This window comes from Bos taurus, chromosome 28 (genome assembly GCF_002263795.3).
Source record: "Bos taurus isolate L1 Dominette 01449 registration number 42190680 breed Hereford chromosome 28, ARS-UCD2.0, whole genome shotgun sequence".
NCBI classification, from domain to species: domain Eukaryota; kingdom Metazoa; phylum Chordata; class Mammalia; order Artiodactyla; family Bovidae; genus Bos; species Bos taurus.
In genome coordinates, this window is record NC_037355.1 from 29428075 (window position 1) to 29447483 (window position 19409).

Sequence of the window (19409 nt, forward strand, 5' to 3'; positions counted from 1 at the left end):
AATCCTTCACATACAAATCTGTACCAAGAACATGGGAGTAGAAAAGAAATAAAGCTAAAATTTAGCAATTAGAACTACCTTGGAGGACAAGGTATCATCACTCCATCACCACCAATATGAAATGAAAAAGGTGGGAAATGCCTCCAGGAGGTAGATCTGTGTTTGTAGGTAACAAAAAGTATTTAGAGTTCCATATTTAGGAGATGCTTTCCCTAATTCACTAGCTATTCATTGCCTATTTTTTGGAAACCTAAATCAAAACAGACAGCAATCCTCCTTCAACTGGTATGGTTTCTTATTCACTTCATCTGGAGTGATGTATCCTCTATTATTAAAATGTGCATAGAAAAGATTTCCATACTATTGATTATGATCTAGTTGCTTCAATATGCAATCCCTGAGACTCAAAAGTCTGTGCATGTGAACCAAATAAATGGTTGGGGCAGCAAAGCTTTCAGCAACGTGTAATACCAAGTCAATACAGGATACACATGAATATACTATTACCAGCAAACAACAGCCCAAACTGCAGCACAAAATCATAGTGACAGCTCCTGCACTCTCAAGGGAATTACTGAAAATGACTTCATCATTTTTTTATCACGAGAATACCAAACCTGTATCTAGAGAGGATTTCACTCAAGAATATAAAAATGTGAGTAGCAAAGAATCATGCAAAATATGGAACAGGTCTTTATTTGCAACTATAAATGCTATAATATTATAGGATAACATGCTATACTCTAAAGAATTCTGAAACATTAAATGCTTGTCTCATTACTAGACTAGAAAAGGGAAAAAACCAAATTGTCACTATGAATATCAGTCCTTGTGATTTTAAAAAAAAGGAAGAAGAAGATATGACTGTTAAACTTGAGTCAGTGAGTATGATTCATCTTGGGCTGTGCAAGCTAGAAGTAAGACACACCCATAGGACATTCTCTGATGCCCACCCACACACCACAGATCTCTGCCCAGCGCAAGGACTCTGATCGTACCTTTTTCAGCCTCAATAGCCTCAACTGTGGCTGTACAGAAGTGAGCAGAGGCATGCAAAATGAATGAGAGAGATGAGAAGGGTCATATTGTACAGCAGAAAAGGCAATGATCACTTAAAAAATATAACAGTACCCCATACTACATCATCATTTACAATTTAACATATATAGTACCCATATTAGAGAACCCCATCCAATCCCCCAATTCCTGACACAGCACAGTTTACACACAGCACTAAGACACCATCGCTCAATGCACAGAACACATAGACCTATTATAAACACAGACACCTCAGCATCCATGCAAATGCTAGTATTAAAATTATCCATCTTGAATTCAGTATTTTGATGGCCTTAGAATTTTTCAATATGTTTATTATATCACATCCATAACAATTGCAAGGAAATCTCTAGGATGAAATTATGAAATTCTCTAGGGTGAAACCAAGATAGTAGAATTGTAGCAGAGCAAATAGAAGGAAATTCTTTTCTTTCATTTCTAACTGAAATAATACTTATCACCAGTTGGTTCCCTAAGATATAAACTAGAAGGAGTTTAGCAATGCTTTTCCTGTCACTTCTAATTCATAGAGAGAAGCAAAAGCTGCAGAAGTTGCTATGTTCAGAGGATAATGAAATAAAATTTGTGGGCAGTAAACTTGGTAAGTTACACCAACTAGAACAATTTTGTAGTCCTATCCTTTATGGGTAATCTAAAAGGACTCTGCTCATCTACTAGGATTTTCCTTTCTATTCTAACACTGGTGTTCCAAATATCTAAAGATATTAACATAATAGCCTTAAAAAAAAATCCATATATGTTCAGTGTATCATGAACCCAAATCTGCCTCAGATAATAAGAGCCTGCATTCTTAAGTGAAGATAAAAAGGCTACTGAGCATCTATCTTTTCAAGCCCATCTACCAACTAGAGAGGAATCAAGAGATAGAACTGAGGTCTTTCAGGCAATTAAATCCTAATCATTTCATGATATGGACATACATATAAGTCATATAAACAAAAAATGCATTCCTGATATAGCCTATCTCTGGCCTATTTAGAGAATTTCAACATATTTAGTCATATATTTTTTGTAGGCAAAGATTCTTTGGGCTCAATTCTGGGTTCAAACTGTATGAAGCACTCACATTGAAGACCAGGACCAAAAACTGCAGAAGAAAATATTGTCTGATAATATTGCCAAGTCTTAATTCTTCACTTTACCCAAAGTATACAAACTCAGAATATTTAACAATAATGTCCATCCGTTCTATTTTGCTTCTTCTACAAGAAGGTCAATTAGAACAATTATTCCTAAAATGACCTTTTAGCAGTATACATGATTTAAAAATGATAAATTTTATCCAAAGCAGTTATTAATATGAAAGGACACTGATAAATCTAAGGAATTAAAGAAGGCTAAATTAGATAAGTTTGTAGATCTCAATCAGATAGTAAATTGGGGACTCCCCAAAAGAAATATGAACACTGAGTAAAGGAAGAATTTTTCTTAACTGTTAAATCATATTACAAATTAAAGCAGATATACTTAACTGTATACCCACTGTACACATCATCACTTAAAAAATCTAGCCTTGTATGCTTGTAAAATACTCTTATAATTTGTCCACACGGAAAACTGGTATAAGTGACCCACCTCTACTGGATCATCCCTGGAATTCCTATTCTTCAAAACATGGACTATTTTCTTTATAATTTACAAATTAATTGGGAAAATAAGATGCCTACCAGAATGTATGCTTTAAAGAGCTTGTGGTAACAGAAATGACTTTACATGAAATATTTCATAATTTCTATTATATACAGTAATAAATTAAAAAACTGATATTACTATAAGAATTGGTATCTATTTGGGTATATCAATAGTTTAAAAAGTCTGTTAAAATTTTTTCAAATTATAAAATTTGACAATATACTTTTGTGGGCTTTTAATTTTATATGTAAAAGCATTTTCTAGGTCAATTTATATTCTTTGCTCTTTCCCAAGGCCTCTAAATGCTTCTAAATCCTTCTCAGAACACAAAATATACATCACACTCAAAACTGCACACCATGTCAAGCTTGAATGCTTAGAATTCAAAGATCATTTGAAGCTTACACATTAAGCTGGAAAGAAAGAAATCTGATAATTTCAAAATTCAATCTGAAAAGCACTAATTTTCCTCAATTTTTTTCAATTTTACAGGGCGTCCTGACATGGCCTTAGTAAGTTTGGATACAATGCTATTTCAAACTGTGTTCCTCAGTACTACACAGAGTAAGTGATCAAGAGGAAATGACCTTACTATAACATAGATGGTCACATATTTTCTCATATAGTTCCTAGTGAAGGCAGCATTAGGCTAGCTCCCAAACTCCCAGAAGAAAATCAACATAAAATATGATTAACAAATCCTACTCCGATAGTTAGGCAGTCTGTAAAACACTTGAAAAATACTATAAATTAACTGTAATGTTATTGATAAGACAATTTCAATTTTCTGACAACAGGAAAGAGGTCTCAGAATTTTAAAACTTTCTTCTTGCAATACTTAGCTCTCCATTATTCACATAAGGGGTCATCATGTCTATTAAAAATTTTAAATGTTACATAAATTTATAAAAATCACACAGGCGATATGAGTTTTGTTGTTTCAAAATGGGTCTACTCATGCTAGAGAAATTACTTCAATCAAATACTTAAACCACACTATCAAGATCCATTGCTGGCAGAGCTGTAGAGCTATCTAGTCTCCTAAACTAGACCCCTTAAGCTCAGCACTATCCAGTAACTCACTCCATGCCAGGAATAGACAGTCTCTCAGTAAAGCCGTCTTTCAATCCTTCCCTGCAGTTGGGGGTGATTTCAAAGTTGGAAGACTGAGCTTCAGGCTGCATGCAAATTACGATGAACAGAAGTGCTGAGCTATCAGCAAAGCTTGTAATTAGCAGGTGCCAATTACGAAATCTGAAAGGTTTGTTGTGGATACAACATAAAAGTAATATTATACCCAAGGATAACTGAGAGATGACTGTAGTTTAGATTTAAGTATGAGACCCTTCTGGGTTTTTTTTTTCCCTTTTCTGAATAAACAGGAAGAAGTGTAGAACAATTTTCAAGCTATTGAAATTCATCCTTTTCTATTACTCAATTTATTGAATGTTTAAGATCTTAATTTGTTTTAATGAAATTCTTTTCAGCTAATTTTCCTAATGCTTACAACATAATAAGAAAAATGAAAGGCAAGAAATATAAAGAGAATCAAAGTACATTTTTTTAAATAAAAAAAAGAAACTTTGTTCAAAATGAAAATTTGAAGTTATAATTTCAAAACATACTTGTATATCTCACATATACCAGTGGTGGTAGCAGACAACACAATAACATATAAATAGAACATGTATAGGCTACAAGTAGAAATTATTTGTCTACAGAAAAAAATTCTTTTTATTTATTTATTTAAGCATTTATTATGAGACTAAGTGAAATGAAATTACGAGAAGTCAATCTAATTTAAATTTATTGAAAAATGAAAATTAAAACTTTCCTGTTTTTTTGCCTTAAAAAATTGACTAACTACGATACCAAAAAGATACTGTCAATCATGACTAAGGAAAACATCAGATCTGTTGCTTCTTGTCTTAATACAACAATGACCCTTGGAGGGCTGTGGTTACAATAAAACATAAAGTAAGGCTTTACATATCACATTTTCTGCTTTCCAACCAAAAAGGAAAGAAATCTAGACTTGGAGTTACTGTGTATAGACTATAACATTCATATCACTTTCTTCTATTTAATCTGTAATGGGCTTTCAGAAAGTCAACTCAGTATTTACACAAATATTTACGCCAAAAAAACTTGTTTTCTTAGTATAAAATATTCAATGAGCCAGATTACAGGAATGCTTTACGTATAATTCTTTTTATTTTCATGCAAAATAAAGGCACACTTAATAACACCCTTTCAATTTTGACTTACAAGATTTAAATTCAACCCCTTATAACAATGACTTAATATCTAATGTTACATTCACGTTTAGAATGCACAAAGCACAGCAACAAATGCAGCAAACCTTAAAACAAGGCGCTACAAAGTTGCCTCTACATCAAGACAGATAAAGTGCCTGATAGAGTAATTTAATTTAACATACTTTTACAGACATACAGCTAACCTAAAGAAAGACAGACAGATTTAGGAAAGCAGCTACATCTGCAGAGGAAGGAAACAGCATGTTACAGACAGTCAATTATACATAGAACATTTGACAAACACCACAGAAAACAAACTTTGGCATCATTTCCCAGGGTACAAAACCTTGCACAAATGTTTTGGCAAGTGAAGTGCATAAGTAATGTTCTGGGGCTCAGGCAGATTGTTAATTCTAAAATTAACATCTGAAAATATAAGCATAGTCTAATACAATTACATAAATTAAAAAGATAAAAAATAAGAAACTTGGAATTACATTTCCATTTTAAGTAATATGAATATCCTGATTCACATTCTGAAACTGAGGCTTTAAAAGGAAAAGGGTGCATTAGACAAACGAATAAATATTTTAGACATTATGATATGAGTTACTCCCATATCATTTCATGAAAAGCTGAGAGACTGATCATTATTTTCAATTGCAAAGAATACTGATTCTATCAATTTTCTGCCCTGGTCAGGTTCTTAATCAGATATTACCTATCATACAGTATTCTGTTTGTGTCAGCTGCTGAGACAAGAACTAAAAAGCAGAAAGAATTCCCTGCATGCATTATGTGTATTGTTAGCAAAAGAGTGAGGTGTGCCCCAGTCCATCTGAGGCACAGCAAGTTGCATAACATCATTACCACTTTGCAGGGTCTGCCGTCCTCCAGCCAACACTCCACTAGGCAACATCCCTGTGGGAGTCAGGCCCTTGAGTGTCAGCACACTTTCACTCTCCTCCCTACAGCAGAGAGATATAACAAAGATCAGAGACTTCCAACGAGTTCCTAGTTAAAAAGAGGGAATGGGGCCCAGATGAAGGCCATGCATATAACTCATGACATTTGCTGCTACTACCATATTTTCCTCAATTCCAAGATACACATTTTTCCACATTCTAAATGTTTCAGATATGAGGGTATGATGTACAACTGAGACATTTATTGTTTCTCCTGAAAAGTTTATTATATGAGATTCATCAGCAACAGGTATCATAAAATTGAAAAAATATGGGATTTCATATGCTTTAAAGATAAAATGTCTGATATAAGCAGTTTTGCAAACAACTTTTTAAGGACTGACTCATTCGCATGCACTCTTAAACCTGGTCTTCCTGAATTAACCCCAGGAAGACAATTTGGGGCTCCAGCATAAAGGAGTTCCTTTATAGATAAGCAAGTTCATCAGGATCACTCTAAAAAGTGCCCCTGCCTTATTCTGCACTAATCTTCAAGGTACAGATATACTACTTTCATCACAGAAGGATAAGAGATACCAAAGGTGAGAAATAACAATCAAGGGGTCAAAAATGCTAATTTCAAAGAGATTTGTGTTACCATTTGCAACACATAAATATACAACTTCTTTACAGAAAGACTGCTACTATATTGTTTTTAGATATCAAACAGGACACTGTGTGTAGTAAAGCACAATAAAAGTGATTTCTGTAAAACAAATCAGTGGGAAAATGTATCATTACCTGAGAACAGAGAAGACCCTTGCCATCTTGCCAATTGCTCGAATTTTGTTTCTTATGATTTCTTTCCGGGCTGCAGCTGAACCTACTTTCAATGGAATAAATAGAAAGAAAGACTCAAGTTTAGGGCATCCATACTTATATCATCTTATCAGCCTGTTTCACGGTCATCTGAAACAACACCAAGCCCCCTAGCACCAGCTCACATGGAGACTAGATGAACTCATGCCAAAAAGCTTCCCCTTCAATGTTTAGCTCACCACTGGTCTAATATTGGGATCTGATACAGATACAAATGAAAAGTAATCCACAACTTTGACTCTCACACTACTGACTAATGAGTAAAAGAGCGATGGAAAAGAAACTAGAGTCCAACCTATACCACAAACCAGAGGACAAAAAAATGGTAACATTCCTACAGTCTGTCTAACTTTCATGAGAGCCTACAGCATGCAGACTAACAGACTAGAATTGGTAACAGCCTACAGCCTTCTGCTTGGTTAACATAAAAGCCTTTGACATGCAGGCTCGAAATATGCCATTATACTATGACAAAAGAAGCTCCCTTGCTCAAATTTGGTCAGAAAATGTGATATGAAGTGACTACTGGGCAGGTGACCCAGAACTAAGGACCATACCCACATTTCAACAATGTACATCTCAACTTCATGGACTAGAAGTCCTTTAAGGTCATGCAAATACATACAAGCTTTTACATCCCTAGGTGAGTGTGACATAAGGAGAGTGACAATGAGAAAAGACTCCCAAAAAACATGGCTAAAAAATCACTAATGCTTCATCTCCAAAGGGTTAGCTGTACTGCCTATCACTGATACAGAAGAGAATATATCAAAATAACTGAATATATGCCTGAAAAAAAGACTCAAAGGTTGTTATCTTCCTTCCCTTGGCCTCCAGAAAGAACAACAATCTCCATCCTGTTATCTCATATATAGCAACTAGAATCACTCTGACCCAAGAGTGTGGTTCCTTAGAATTGTGCTTCAACATGATGACAACGCACATATGGAAGCACCATAGTTGAGGAGAAGGTTAAGGAAAGGCTAAGACACTAGACCAAAAGGGGCCTTAGGTATATGGAGGTCTGGACAACCACCAGTCTTTTGAGCTACAGTATCTCATTTAAAATTCAAGCAGTCCACAAGCACATATAATTAAAAACTAAGATGATGACTGGACTTTACTGTAAGTAAACAGAAAAAGAAATCCAATTTCAAAGATGAAAACAAAGGACATATTTTAGAGAAAACAGGTTGCACAACCATGTTTATGATGCTCTCAGGGTAATAGTATGAGCAATGAAGCTACAGCTTTTACAAATCCGAAATTGTGTGGGTACCATGGTATTATACAGGTATTTTTAAAATGCCAAAAAATTACTTAAAGTTTCAAAATCATAGAATATTAGAATTTGAAGAGACATTAGAGATACTGCAAAACTTAATTTCCTCATTTTATAGACAAAGAAACTAACTTTACTAAGTATCTTGTCCAAGGACATAAGGATAAATCTGATTCTCTTCAAATAAATTAATATAGATACTTTATTTTAAAATTGATGGAGTTTTTAAAATAGCTAGACTGGAGGAGAGGAGTATGGGGATAGGGGAGGATGGCTGTAAGGAGATACATTCATATTTTCAGCTTTAATTATTATATCTATAAAACTGAATGATATGTAAACTATACTTAATTTCAAATTAAAAATTCACTGGAATATAAAAACACTTTATAAATCAGGATTTTAAATCAGTCTACAAACACATCATGCATAATATTAAAGTAAATGTCCACAGTAAAATTACTTTGGGGAGTAAGACAGACAATCAAACACCCCTAGTCATGCAGGGAAGAGTACAAAACATTACAAATAAGCAAAAGAATGAAATTTTAAAACAAGAGGAATGAAAAAGAGGGAAAAATATTTCCATGCACAGAAAGACAGATATCTTGGAATATGACTTCTAAAAACATCAAATTCTAACTTAGATTAAACTTAAACTAAATTTGCACAAGGCCCAGAGGACTCTGCATAAATATACTCAATGAATACACTAACTTACATGGACATGAGAATAACTTATGAAGTCATATTTCAAAACGATGTTACTCTGTCTGGTCTGTACCTTTTTTATTGCCATATATGAGCCGTTCTTCAGATGGAGAGTCCAGAAAAAAGGAAGTGAATGATGGAGAAAAGGTGGTTGAGACAAATAAAAAGATAGAGATTTAACTTGGCAGTGGTACTGAAGAATGAATGTAGAAAGAAAGGGAGAAAAATGAAGTCCCTCATACTTGAAATTTGAAAAATGTAGTACTGTAGATCTGGCAAATAAGGAGGGATGCCACTGGGTAGAGCTCTAAAGGAAAGATTTCTTAAAAGATATGTGTTCAGAAGAAATTATGGACAGAATGACTATAATATTTGATGAAAGTAGACAAATTAGGGACAGAAAAAAACACGTGAAAACACATAAGACTGATAAAAGACTATGCTAACAACAATCGCACATTTATATTAATACCCCTAAGGAAATGTGTCACCCATGAAAGTATGTTAAGTGAAAGGTAATGACACAAATGAGATACAAACTCATGTGGTTCTTCAAGGACACCAAATCTGCAAAATCTGTAGCATACACAGAGAAATGTAGGTAACTTTATAAACTACCTTGGTGAAAAACCTTACCCACTCCCAATAAAGAAAAGGCAAAGCTTCCCACACTCCATTGTAACAAAAAGCCTATAATTTCTTGAAATCAGAATTGTGGAACTTTTGCACATACTCAGGATCAACAGTATGTGCTATCTGTTCCCAATCCAATCTGGAAGTTTGAGGGACATCTTTTTACACAAATAGCAACAGACTGTTTCAATGTAAGTAATAGCTCTAAGAGTAGGCAGCAGAGATGTTTCATTTGAGCTTTCCATTGAAATGCTGATATACATGATTCCATTACAGGAAATGCAAAGTTTTAGCTTAGTAAAACTGTAACACATATAGGTTATCTATTTCCTTTACCAAACTTAAGACAAATATAACTGAAAGAAACAGTATTCATTCTAAATATCATAGAAATCAGTCTTCAAAAATTCCCTTAAATGATTACATAATACCTCTAAAAGGAATGCTATTGCCATATATTCCTTCAAATTTTTGCCTTCAAAAATAAACCCACAGGTATATTAAACAATACAGAATATCAAAGTCCATCACTTAAGAAGAAAGAGTCATTCCTTTGGCCAATTTCAGCCTTGAATATGCAAAAACTACTCTTTTCTTCCTCCCACTGGGAAATCTCCAATCCTATTTTTCCCCTTTCCCCATGGAAAAGCTAAACTCTTATTCTGCCTCCACAGCAATCCCCAACTCAGTAAGTTTTCTTCCTAAGTCAGGTTTCTCTGCAGGCTCAATCCATAGCATAGCTTCACTGCTGAGCAGGAAAAGGAGAAGGAGAGGACAGAAGGCACGTTATTGTGGTCAAAGGAAAGGAAAAAGATGGAGTTGAGGGGAAGAAATAAGGGAATATGAATAAGAAAGGGAAACAAATGTAGCTCCAGCAGCTGTTTTCCCAACCCACCCTAGTATCTATCCTAAACTCCCTTCCTTTCTTCCATTACTCAAGGTTCTTTCTCCTCCAAATCACTCTCGTTCCTAGACAAACTCCCAGATCCATATCCTCAAAATTTTCTTGGAGTCCCAACTCTTAATACTTGGTAGTGCAAAGGTGAAGCAATGTGAAGTAACTGCACCTGCTATGTTGGCAGTGAAGGGAGATCTATTTCTAGTATGCAAAGTTGGAACTCAGTGTATTTCCCCAGAGAAACACTGTCAAAAATGGTGCTTATGCTCAGACGCTTAGTCGTGTCTGACTCTTTGCGACCCTATGGACTGTAGCTCGCCAGGCTCCTCTGTCTATGGGATTTCCCAGGCAAGAATACTGGAGTGGGTTGCCATGCCTTCCTCCAGGGGATCTTGCAGACCCAGGGATCAAATCTGAGTCTCCTGCATTGGCAGGAGGATTCTTTACCACTAGCATCACCTGGAAAGCCCATAAATGATGCTTCCCAATTTTTAAAATTACTTGAAGAGTGAGGAAGAATTTTGATCCTCTCTATTCCCTCATATGGAAGAGAAGATTTTGAGAAGTTAGGTTACTTTCCTAAGATTACACAGCTAGTATAATGGTAGCACCAAGACATCTGAACCACTGATCCTTTTCACTAAACTACAGTGCCTTTTAATGATCAAATTTGATTCATCTCTGGAGTGTAAGAATGATATAACAAGTTGATAAATAAGTATAATTTTCATTGATAGAAAGAATATTGATAAGATGCATAAATTTCATTAGAAGGAATATAATAAAAATTTGTATTTATTCTTGGTTGAATTCCCAAAAACAATTGTGTCTGCTGCTGCTGCTGCTGCTAAGTCACTTTAGTCAAGTCCAACTCTGTGCGACTCCATGGACGGCAGCCCACCAGGCTCCCCCATCCCTGGGATTCTCCAGGCAAGTACACTGGAGTGGGTTGCCATTTCCTTCTCCAATGCGTGAAAGCGAAAAGTGAAAGTGAAGTCAATCAGTCGTGTCCAACTCTTAGCAACCCCATGGACCGCAGCCTACCAGGCTCCTCCGTCCATGGATTTTCCAGGCAAGAGTACTGGAGTGGGGTGCCACTGCCCTCTCTGACAATTGTGTCTATCTTCATATAAATCATCAATATCTAAACCAAGTACTATATTAGACTTAACAGAGAAATGTTTTCCTTTTTATTATAGAAAGAGGACTCAAGGATCACCTGTCACTACTTCTATTTAACATTATTGATTCAAATTTTTTAAAAGAAATAAAAGATTAAAATGTAGAAAATAACAGTATCAACCTTATGCAAATGGCATTTTTTAAAGCTATGGAAAACAAAATAAAAATTATCGTAGGAAGTAATTCTGCTGATCCAACTTGTTGAACATAAGATAAACCCCAAAATATATAATTATACAGTTAGAAAATACATTAAGAGAGATACCAGTTGCAACAGTAATTAGAATACAAAATAGTGAAATATTAATTTAACTTGGTAATAACAAATTTTTTCAAAGAAAAAACACATAATTTTAAATACAATAATGATATACTGAATATATTAAAAGGAATAATTATAATAAATGAATTATATAGTGCAAAAAAATTTTATCTTAGTTTAGAAAATTATACATTATTTTTAAAAAACTTTCTAGATTCAGATATAGATGGAATGTAATGCCAATTAAAACTCCTACTATGAAAAAAAAAAAAAAAACTCCTACTATGAAATGAAGAGCAGAAATCAATGAAATTCAAGCCAAGAAAATAACAGAGAAAAATCAACAAAATCAAATACTGGTTCTTTTAGAAGTAGAAATAAAAGTGATACACGTCCCCACCAACCAGGCTAAACAAGAAAATAAAGATTTTTTTGAAATTTATTTTTAGAAATAAAAAATCGGTTATAACTACTGAATCATGGATATCAAAATAATAATTAAAAATATTATGAACAATTAAAAAAAACTCTTACTAGATAGTTCACAGAATTTGATATTAACAAAAAAACTCTACTGAAAAAAAATTCATGGGATATGCACAAAAATTATTTCATTATATTATTGATCATTATATCAGTATCTATAACACTGTGAACTAAAATCTAAACCTAGAACTAATCTTACAACAATGGTAGCAGAACAGGGAAAATAAATATTTAATTAAAACTATAAAAATGCTATAGAAAAGACAGATGATGAAATATATTAGAACTAAAAACTTTTCTACAAAACATCAGATAGAGAGAATTAAAATAAGGAAAAATAAATATTACTCATTGAAGCTTATTACCCGCCCCCCAAAAGAACTAACATAAGTTAATTTATTTCAGTTAACGAAACTATAAGCCAGAGTAAAAGCACTCGCTGCCTGCCACCAACAGATGGCAACAGCAGACATGTGTATATATCACTCTGTACTTTGAACAAACAGAATTAAAACAGTTTAAGAACTGAACCTGTTTGTAAGTAAAGATATTTCTGGGAAAAAAAAAAAAAAGCAAGGGGGAGAAATTGAACTAAAAAAAAAAAAAGTAAAGATATTTCTAAATAGCTTTATTCAGATTTTACTTGTTAAGTGGTCACCTGAGAGGAAGTTTACACAGCTGGTAAAGCAGATTTCTTCCTTAGCATCATTAGAATTCAAACAAATATACATTAAACCAACGGTAACTTATTTCTAAGTAAAAATGACCAAAACCCAATTAGGTGGGCCTGTGAAAAAATAGGTCTATGGATTCATTGCTAGAAACACTTCATATTGGTCCAATTCTTATGTAATCTGGCAGTTCACAGCTAAAATAATGAAGCTAAAATTCTTCATACTCATTAACTCTGTAATTTTCCTCAAGAAATTTATTCTAAGAAGGAAAATTAAAACTATTATATGACTATGTTTATTGCATGCTATTCATAATAAAGATAATTTAAAGCAACCCAAATGCCAAACAACATAAGATTAACTACAAAGATTATGGTATAGTAATATATAAAAGTATGCAGGTGTATCATTTTAGCACTATGTAGACCATGTTTAATACATGAGAACATTTATATACTGATTAAAACTATGAAAAATATGCTGCAACAAAGATGTAAGGGGCAGATGGAAGGAAATAAAGAGTTTTCAGCTTATAAATTATTTATATTTTTTGTTTATCCAATTAATTAACGCAATAAATATTTAAGTTCTAAATAAAATCTTCAAAACATAAAAAGAAAAGTAATTTTGCTTCTATGTTGTAGTTTATACTATAAATGTCCATTAGATACACAGGCTGGCTGTCTTACATAAGAACTAATAACCATGCATAACTTTGTTTGTATTAAAAAAAAGGGCTTTCTGAATCTCCAACTAAACTAACAAGAGGTTTCTTAGAACATAACCACTCAAAATTGGGAACAGCTTATTTTGATTTTTGAAAAGAAGTGACAACAACACTATGTATTCAGGTATGTTTCTGATGCACCAAGAATACAGTACCAATGCAACAAAAAGCATTTTTATCCTCCCTTCTCTAAGTAGTGTCCATATTCATGAAGAACCACATTCTTTTAGCACTTCAATTTTCTTTTCCTTCTGTTCTCTTTCAAATTTCCCCTTTCCCAAAATTCATTTTCTTCCCAGTATCAACAGAAAAAAAAAAATCACTAAAATTATTTTAAAGTCTTAAGTAGTATCTAAAAAAAGTGACTTGTCACTTATCAAATAGTATAGCCATTTGAGAGCAATGACTATAATTTACAAGAGTATATTGAAATTGGGCAGTTAAACAATACCATTTCACAATAAAAAACAGTAAAATAAATAGTCATACCATCAAACTGGTCTTCGCCTTCAGTCATAAGTTCATCATCAGAGCAAATACTCAGAACGTTTACCAACATTTCCGTCACTATTAAAAACAAATGTTACACATTAGCTGATTATATTCAACTCTCTATATGTATACAGAGCAACCATTTATAAAAATGATCAAATGATTTATAACACAAGATTAACACATTTAGATAGTAGAAATGATGGAATTAAAAAGCTATATGGGCTTTCAAATGTAAAGAAATCAAATGGCTAACAAGCCTGAGAGAGATTCTTTATGGAGCAAGTAATCAGGTCCCTTAGAGGGAAATAAAAAAAAAAAGCAGCCCCCACAGGGATAAATACAGGGATGAATAACATCTAAACACATACATTAATTTTTCATTATGGATACAACATTAAGGAGTCAGAAAAAAAACAATGGCACAGTTTCATTGTTTCAAAAAGTTTTAGCATTCAATCTTTTAAAACTTGGCTCCAGCAATTCCCCTGAAACTTAATCTTAAGACTACTAATGACTATCTAACAACTAGAACCGACGGTTCTTTTTTAGGCTTAACTCTTCTTCATCATTTTGCCTTCTCTTTTCCCTTGGTTTCCAGGATTCTACTCTTCTGGTTTTTCTACCTTTTAGACATTTTTTTCCCCTGAATCTTCTTTTTATATGTTCAATCTCTCGGTGATTCCATCCGTTCCTATATATTTTCAAGTTATCACCTTTTGAGGATGATTCTGAAGTCTTTACTGCCGGTCTCTACCTCCCCTTAAATTTCTGGATTTCTTTGCTGGTTTTATTGTCAACTGTTTCACACTATCTGTATATTGTCTGTTTCCCCTACTAGAATGAAAGCTTCCTGAGTGCAAGGGGTTGTTCTGTTTACTCCTGCATCCCCAGAGCCATGCATATGAGAGGCATCCAGTAAATATATGACAAATGAGTAAATAAAAAAAGAAAGGTACAAGCAAACTTCAATTAATAAATAAAAATGTCTATTGAGTATTAGCCCCTGGATATCCTGACAACACCTGGAAATGAACACATTCAAAACAAAATTTAATACTGCCCCTATTGTTTCTCCTAATAAATATATTAATAGCATACTATATGCCAGGCACTGTGCTAAAGCTTTGGGATTCAGATAGAAAAGGTTCAGTCTTGACCCTCCAAAAGCTCACTAACTACTAAAGGACATATAGTTATAAATATATATATATATACACAAACTATCACAAAAATGCGATGAGCACTATGCTCTAAGTATGCAGAGTTATGCACAAGATCTGCTGAAGAAAAGCAGGCTTTTGGTTTGGAATAGAAATTTGTCAGGTGGAAGTGGCAGATAAGGCATTCTAAACAGAAGTTAGAAAAAGTATGCAACAGTCAATAAATCAGTGGAATAAAATTAAGGAGTCCAGAAATAAAACAAGTCAGTGGGGAAAGAATAGTTTTTTCAACAAACGGTGCTGGGACAAGTGGATATCCACATACAAAAGGATGAAGTTGGATTCCCACTTTACAACACACACACACACACACACACACACACACACACACAGAGTAAATCAAAAAGGATCAAGAACCTAAACGTAAAAGGTCAAACTATAAAATTTTTAGAAGAAAACACAGCGGCAAATCTTAATGAGCTTGGCAATAGTTTCTTAAATATAACACCAAAGCACAAGCAACAAAAGAAAAAATAAAGAGGACTTCATCAAAATTAAAGACGCTTGTGCTTCAAAGAATATCACCAGTAAAAAGATAATTCACAGGACAGGAGAAAATATTTGCAAATCATATATCTGATATGGGACTCACCTTTAAAATATACAAAGAACTCTTATAATTCAATAGTAAAAAGACAAATAATCCATTTAAAAATGAACATTTCTTAAAATAAGACATGCAAATGTCAAATAAGCACATAAAAATACACTCAATGTCATTATTAATTAGAGAAATGAGATACAATTTCATATCCAATATGATGGCTATAATAAAAAAAAAGATTTTAAAAAAGTATTGGCAAGTATAAGGAAAAACTAGAAACATTATACACTGCTGGTAGGATTATAAAATGGTATAGCTGCTTTGGAAAATAGTTTGGCAGATCCTCAAAAAGTCAGACATAGAGTTATCATATCATCCAGCAATGCTATTCTCAATTACATATCTAAGAAGAATGAAAACATATTGTATAGGAATATTCATCACAGCATTATTCATAGTAGTCAAAAAGTAAAGAGTACCAAATATCCATCAGCTGATGAATGGATAAACAAATTGTGGTATAGCCATACAGTAGAATATTATTTTGTCATAAAAAGGAGTAATATATTGACTCAGGCTACAACATGGATAAACCTTAAAAATATTATGGAAAGAAGTCAGTCACAAAAGACTACATACTGCATGATTCCATTTATCTGAAATTTCCAGAACAGGCAAACCTGTGCAAACAGTAAGCGGACAAGTGGTTGCACAGGGCTGGAGAGAAGATGTGGAGGGAACTGGGAACTGCTAACAGACACAAGGTTTCTTTGGGAGGATGAAGAAAATGTTTCAAAACTGATTGTTGTGACAGACACATAACTCTGAATATACTAAAAATCAGTGAAGTACACAATGGAAATAGGTTAATTGTATGGTATTTGAATTATACCTCAACAAAACTGTTATGAAAAAATAAAGAAAAAGTATTAAGGCATGAAACTTGAAAGAGCATATACATATAGTACATTCAGGAAGTTGGCTATGCTGTTTCATGGCTGGAACATAGAAAACGTGAAAAGAAAACAACAAAAAAATGAAACTGAAGAGAAACTAGGCAAGGTACAAAGACCTCATGTGACAGGTTAAGGTTTGAGAGTTACCAGGGTCATTTACGGTTACTAAATACTAGCTTCTACGTGTGTACTGCTTTCCATCTAGAAACTTTGCTGTGAAGGAAAGGCAAGAGAATCATAGCATAATAGTGGCCAATGAAAGATATCAGATAGGGGAAATGTTATTTTTTATTTAAAGATCAGATATATTTGAACAATTTACAAAAGAGCTTAGTAGAGAGAGTCTGAAGATATAGAACACCTAAGTAATAAAGTAAGTTTCCTGAAAAAGCAGGATAATGGAATATAAGAACAAGTTAGAAACAGTAGCCCTGGATTGAAGGGTCACATCTTCAACAGGCTAAGAATTCAAGATGAGTGCAGTTTATCAGGATGATCTAGTGGTTAGGAATTCATGTTTTCACTACCAAGAGTCAATCCCTAGTTGGGGAACTAAGATCCCCAAAAGCCATGCAGTATAGCACCCCCACCAAAAAAAGATGAGTGCAGTTTAGAAAGCAGGGGAACAGTAAGCAGAGAAAGCTTCCATAGATGGTATGTGTTTTCTCTGACAGTAAGGGAAGTGGCTAGAAAAAGAAAATGTTTAAGTTAAAAAAAAAGAATTTTAGAATACATCCTGGTGGCAATAAGTGGGGAAGGAGACTAGTGACATAAAGATGTTTGGGTACTACTGAGAGCGTAGCTAATGCTAGAAATCAAAGGGTGATACCAAATCATTGTTGTTGTTGTTTAGTCACTAAGTTGTGTCCAACTCTTTTGCAACCCCACAGACTATAGTCCACAAAGCTCCTCTGTCCATGGGATTTCCAAGGCAAGATTGGATTCCATTTCTTTCTCCAGGGGATCTTCCTAACCTAGGGATCAAACCCACATCTCCTGTACTGGAAGGCAGGTTCTTTATCACTAAGTCACCAGGGAAGACCCAAGGCGATATAAATATCTCCAGTAGCACTCTATATCCTAACTGTAAAAATGGAGAAAATGGATAGTTAGACTTTACTGGGGCTAAGATTCATAGGACAAAGTAGAAAAACAAGAGAGAAAAGAGTTTGGGAGTGTGTTAAGAAGAGAAAGAGGCAAAAGGGCATCAGATTAAAAAGAAAACAACAGGGTCAAAGGCCTAGCAATCCCAATGAAGACGAAGAGCAGCCTATAACTGAAGTGAGGGGTTGCTAGAATAACAGGAGTTCTCATCAGCGTGTGTTAATGGCACTATCATTATCACACTCAAAACATCCAAGCCAAATTCAATCATTCCCTCCTCTTAAACAAGCAATCTTGTTAAGTCTCACTGATTCTACTTTTACAGTTCTTGGAGTTCTCCCATGCTTTCCATTCCTGATGTTAACAGGGCTTCATTATGTTTCTGATTCCTGATGAAGTTTCATAACAGGTCTTCCAATCTCTAGTCTTTCTTCCAGTTCATTTCACCAGAGTAATTTTTCTAAATGACTATCATGATTATTTTCTGTTGCAGTTACATCCCACCATTTATCAAAGTTCCAGATTCTCTGTTTAAATGATCAAAATCCTCCTGATCTAATTTTGACTTTTCATTCTTTTTCTACTATTATCATTCTTTCTAATGTATGAAGAGGCTTCCCTGGTGGCTCAGATGGTAAAGAATCTGCCTGCAATGTGGGAGACCCAAGTTCAAATCCTGGGTTGGGAAGATCCCCTGGAGAAGGGAATGGCAATCCACTCCAGTATTCTTGCCTGGAGAATCCCAAGGACAAAGAAGCCTGGCAGGCTACAGTCCATGGGGTTGCAAAAAAGTCGGACACAACTAAGTGATGAACATTTCATTTCATCTTTCAAACATTACTTGCTAATCAAATTGAACTCCTAAACATTTGTCAGTGACCTTATTTCTTTCTTTCTGTCAGACTCAGCCTTGGGAAGTACCTTCTCCTAAAACTGTCTTGCTCACATCTACCTGCACAATTCCAACATTCTTTAAGCCCCAGTTCAAATGCTACTTTAATCTCTCAGATAGAATCTCCTTCTCCTGTTAATTCCAAAAAAAATCTGGTAAATGAACAAATCTTACATATATGACCTTCTATGGCAGATCACACCATACTGGATTCTCTGAAACAGAGGTTCTTAAATTGCGGCCAATAAACCTGATGGCATTACCAATTCGCTTCAGATCTATGAGCATCCTCAAAATGTTACATATGTAAAGATTATACATGTATTTCATACATGAAATTTTCTGGGCGGTGTAAAAGTCTCTAACTTTCACCACGTTCTCAAAAGGGTTTTAATCTTATCTCTGAGATTCATTCTATAATATTTATACATACAAAAAATAACAGCTGAGATCTGATTCAAAACAACTGAGGTGTGGGATAGGGAGCAGTGGATGGGGATATAAATGACACAGTATTGGCCATGATTTGATAACTGTCAAAGCTGAATAATTGGCACATAGTAATTCATCATATTATTCGCTCTACCTT

The 19409-nt window shown here is 34.2% G+C and overlaps 1 protein-coding gene across 7 annotated transcripts in view; it reads right to left on the reverse strand.

The window, feature by feature from the left end:
- Nucleotides 1-19409, reverse strand: part of PPP3CB (protein phosphatase 3 catalytic subunit beta) — a 47944-nt gene that overhangs the window by 2017 nt on the left and 26518 nt on the right. The window contains exons 10-14 of one of the 7 annotated variants that reach the window (XM_024986803.2): nt 14099-14176; nt 8821-8847; nt 6677-6758; nt 5841-5938; nt 999-1028 (exon numbers count right to left, since the gene is read on the reverse strand). In XM_024986803.2, the coding sequence (XP_024842571.1) occupies nt 999-1028; nt 5841-5938; nt 6677-6758; nt 8821-8847; nt 14099-14176 (315 nt within the window). Of the gene's footprint in view, nt 1-998; nt 1029-5840; nt 5939-6676; nt 6762-8820; nt 8848-14098; nt 14177-19409 lie in introns of all 7 variants that reach the window. The other 6 variants (XM_024986802.2, XM_024986804.2, XM_024986805.2 and 3 more) reach the window with 6 other exon arrangements.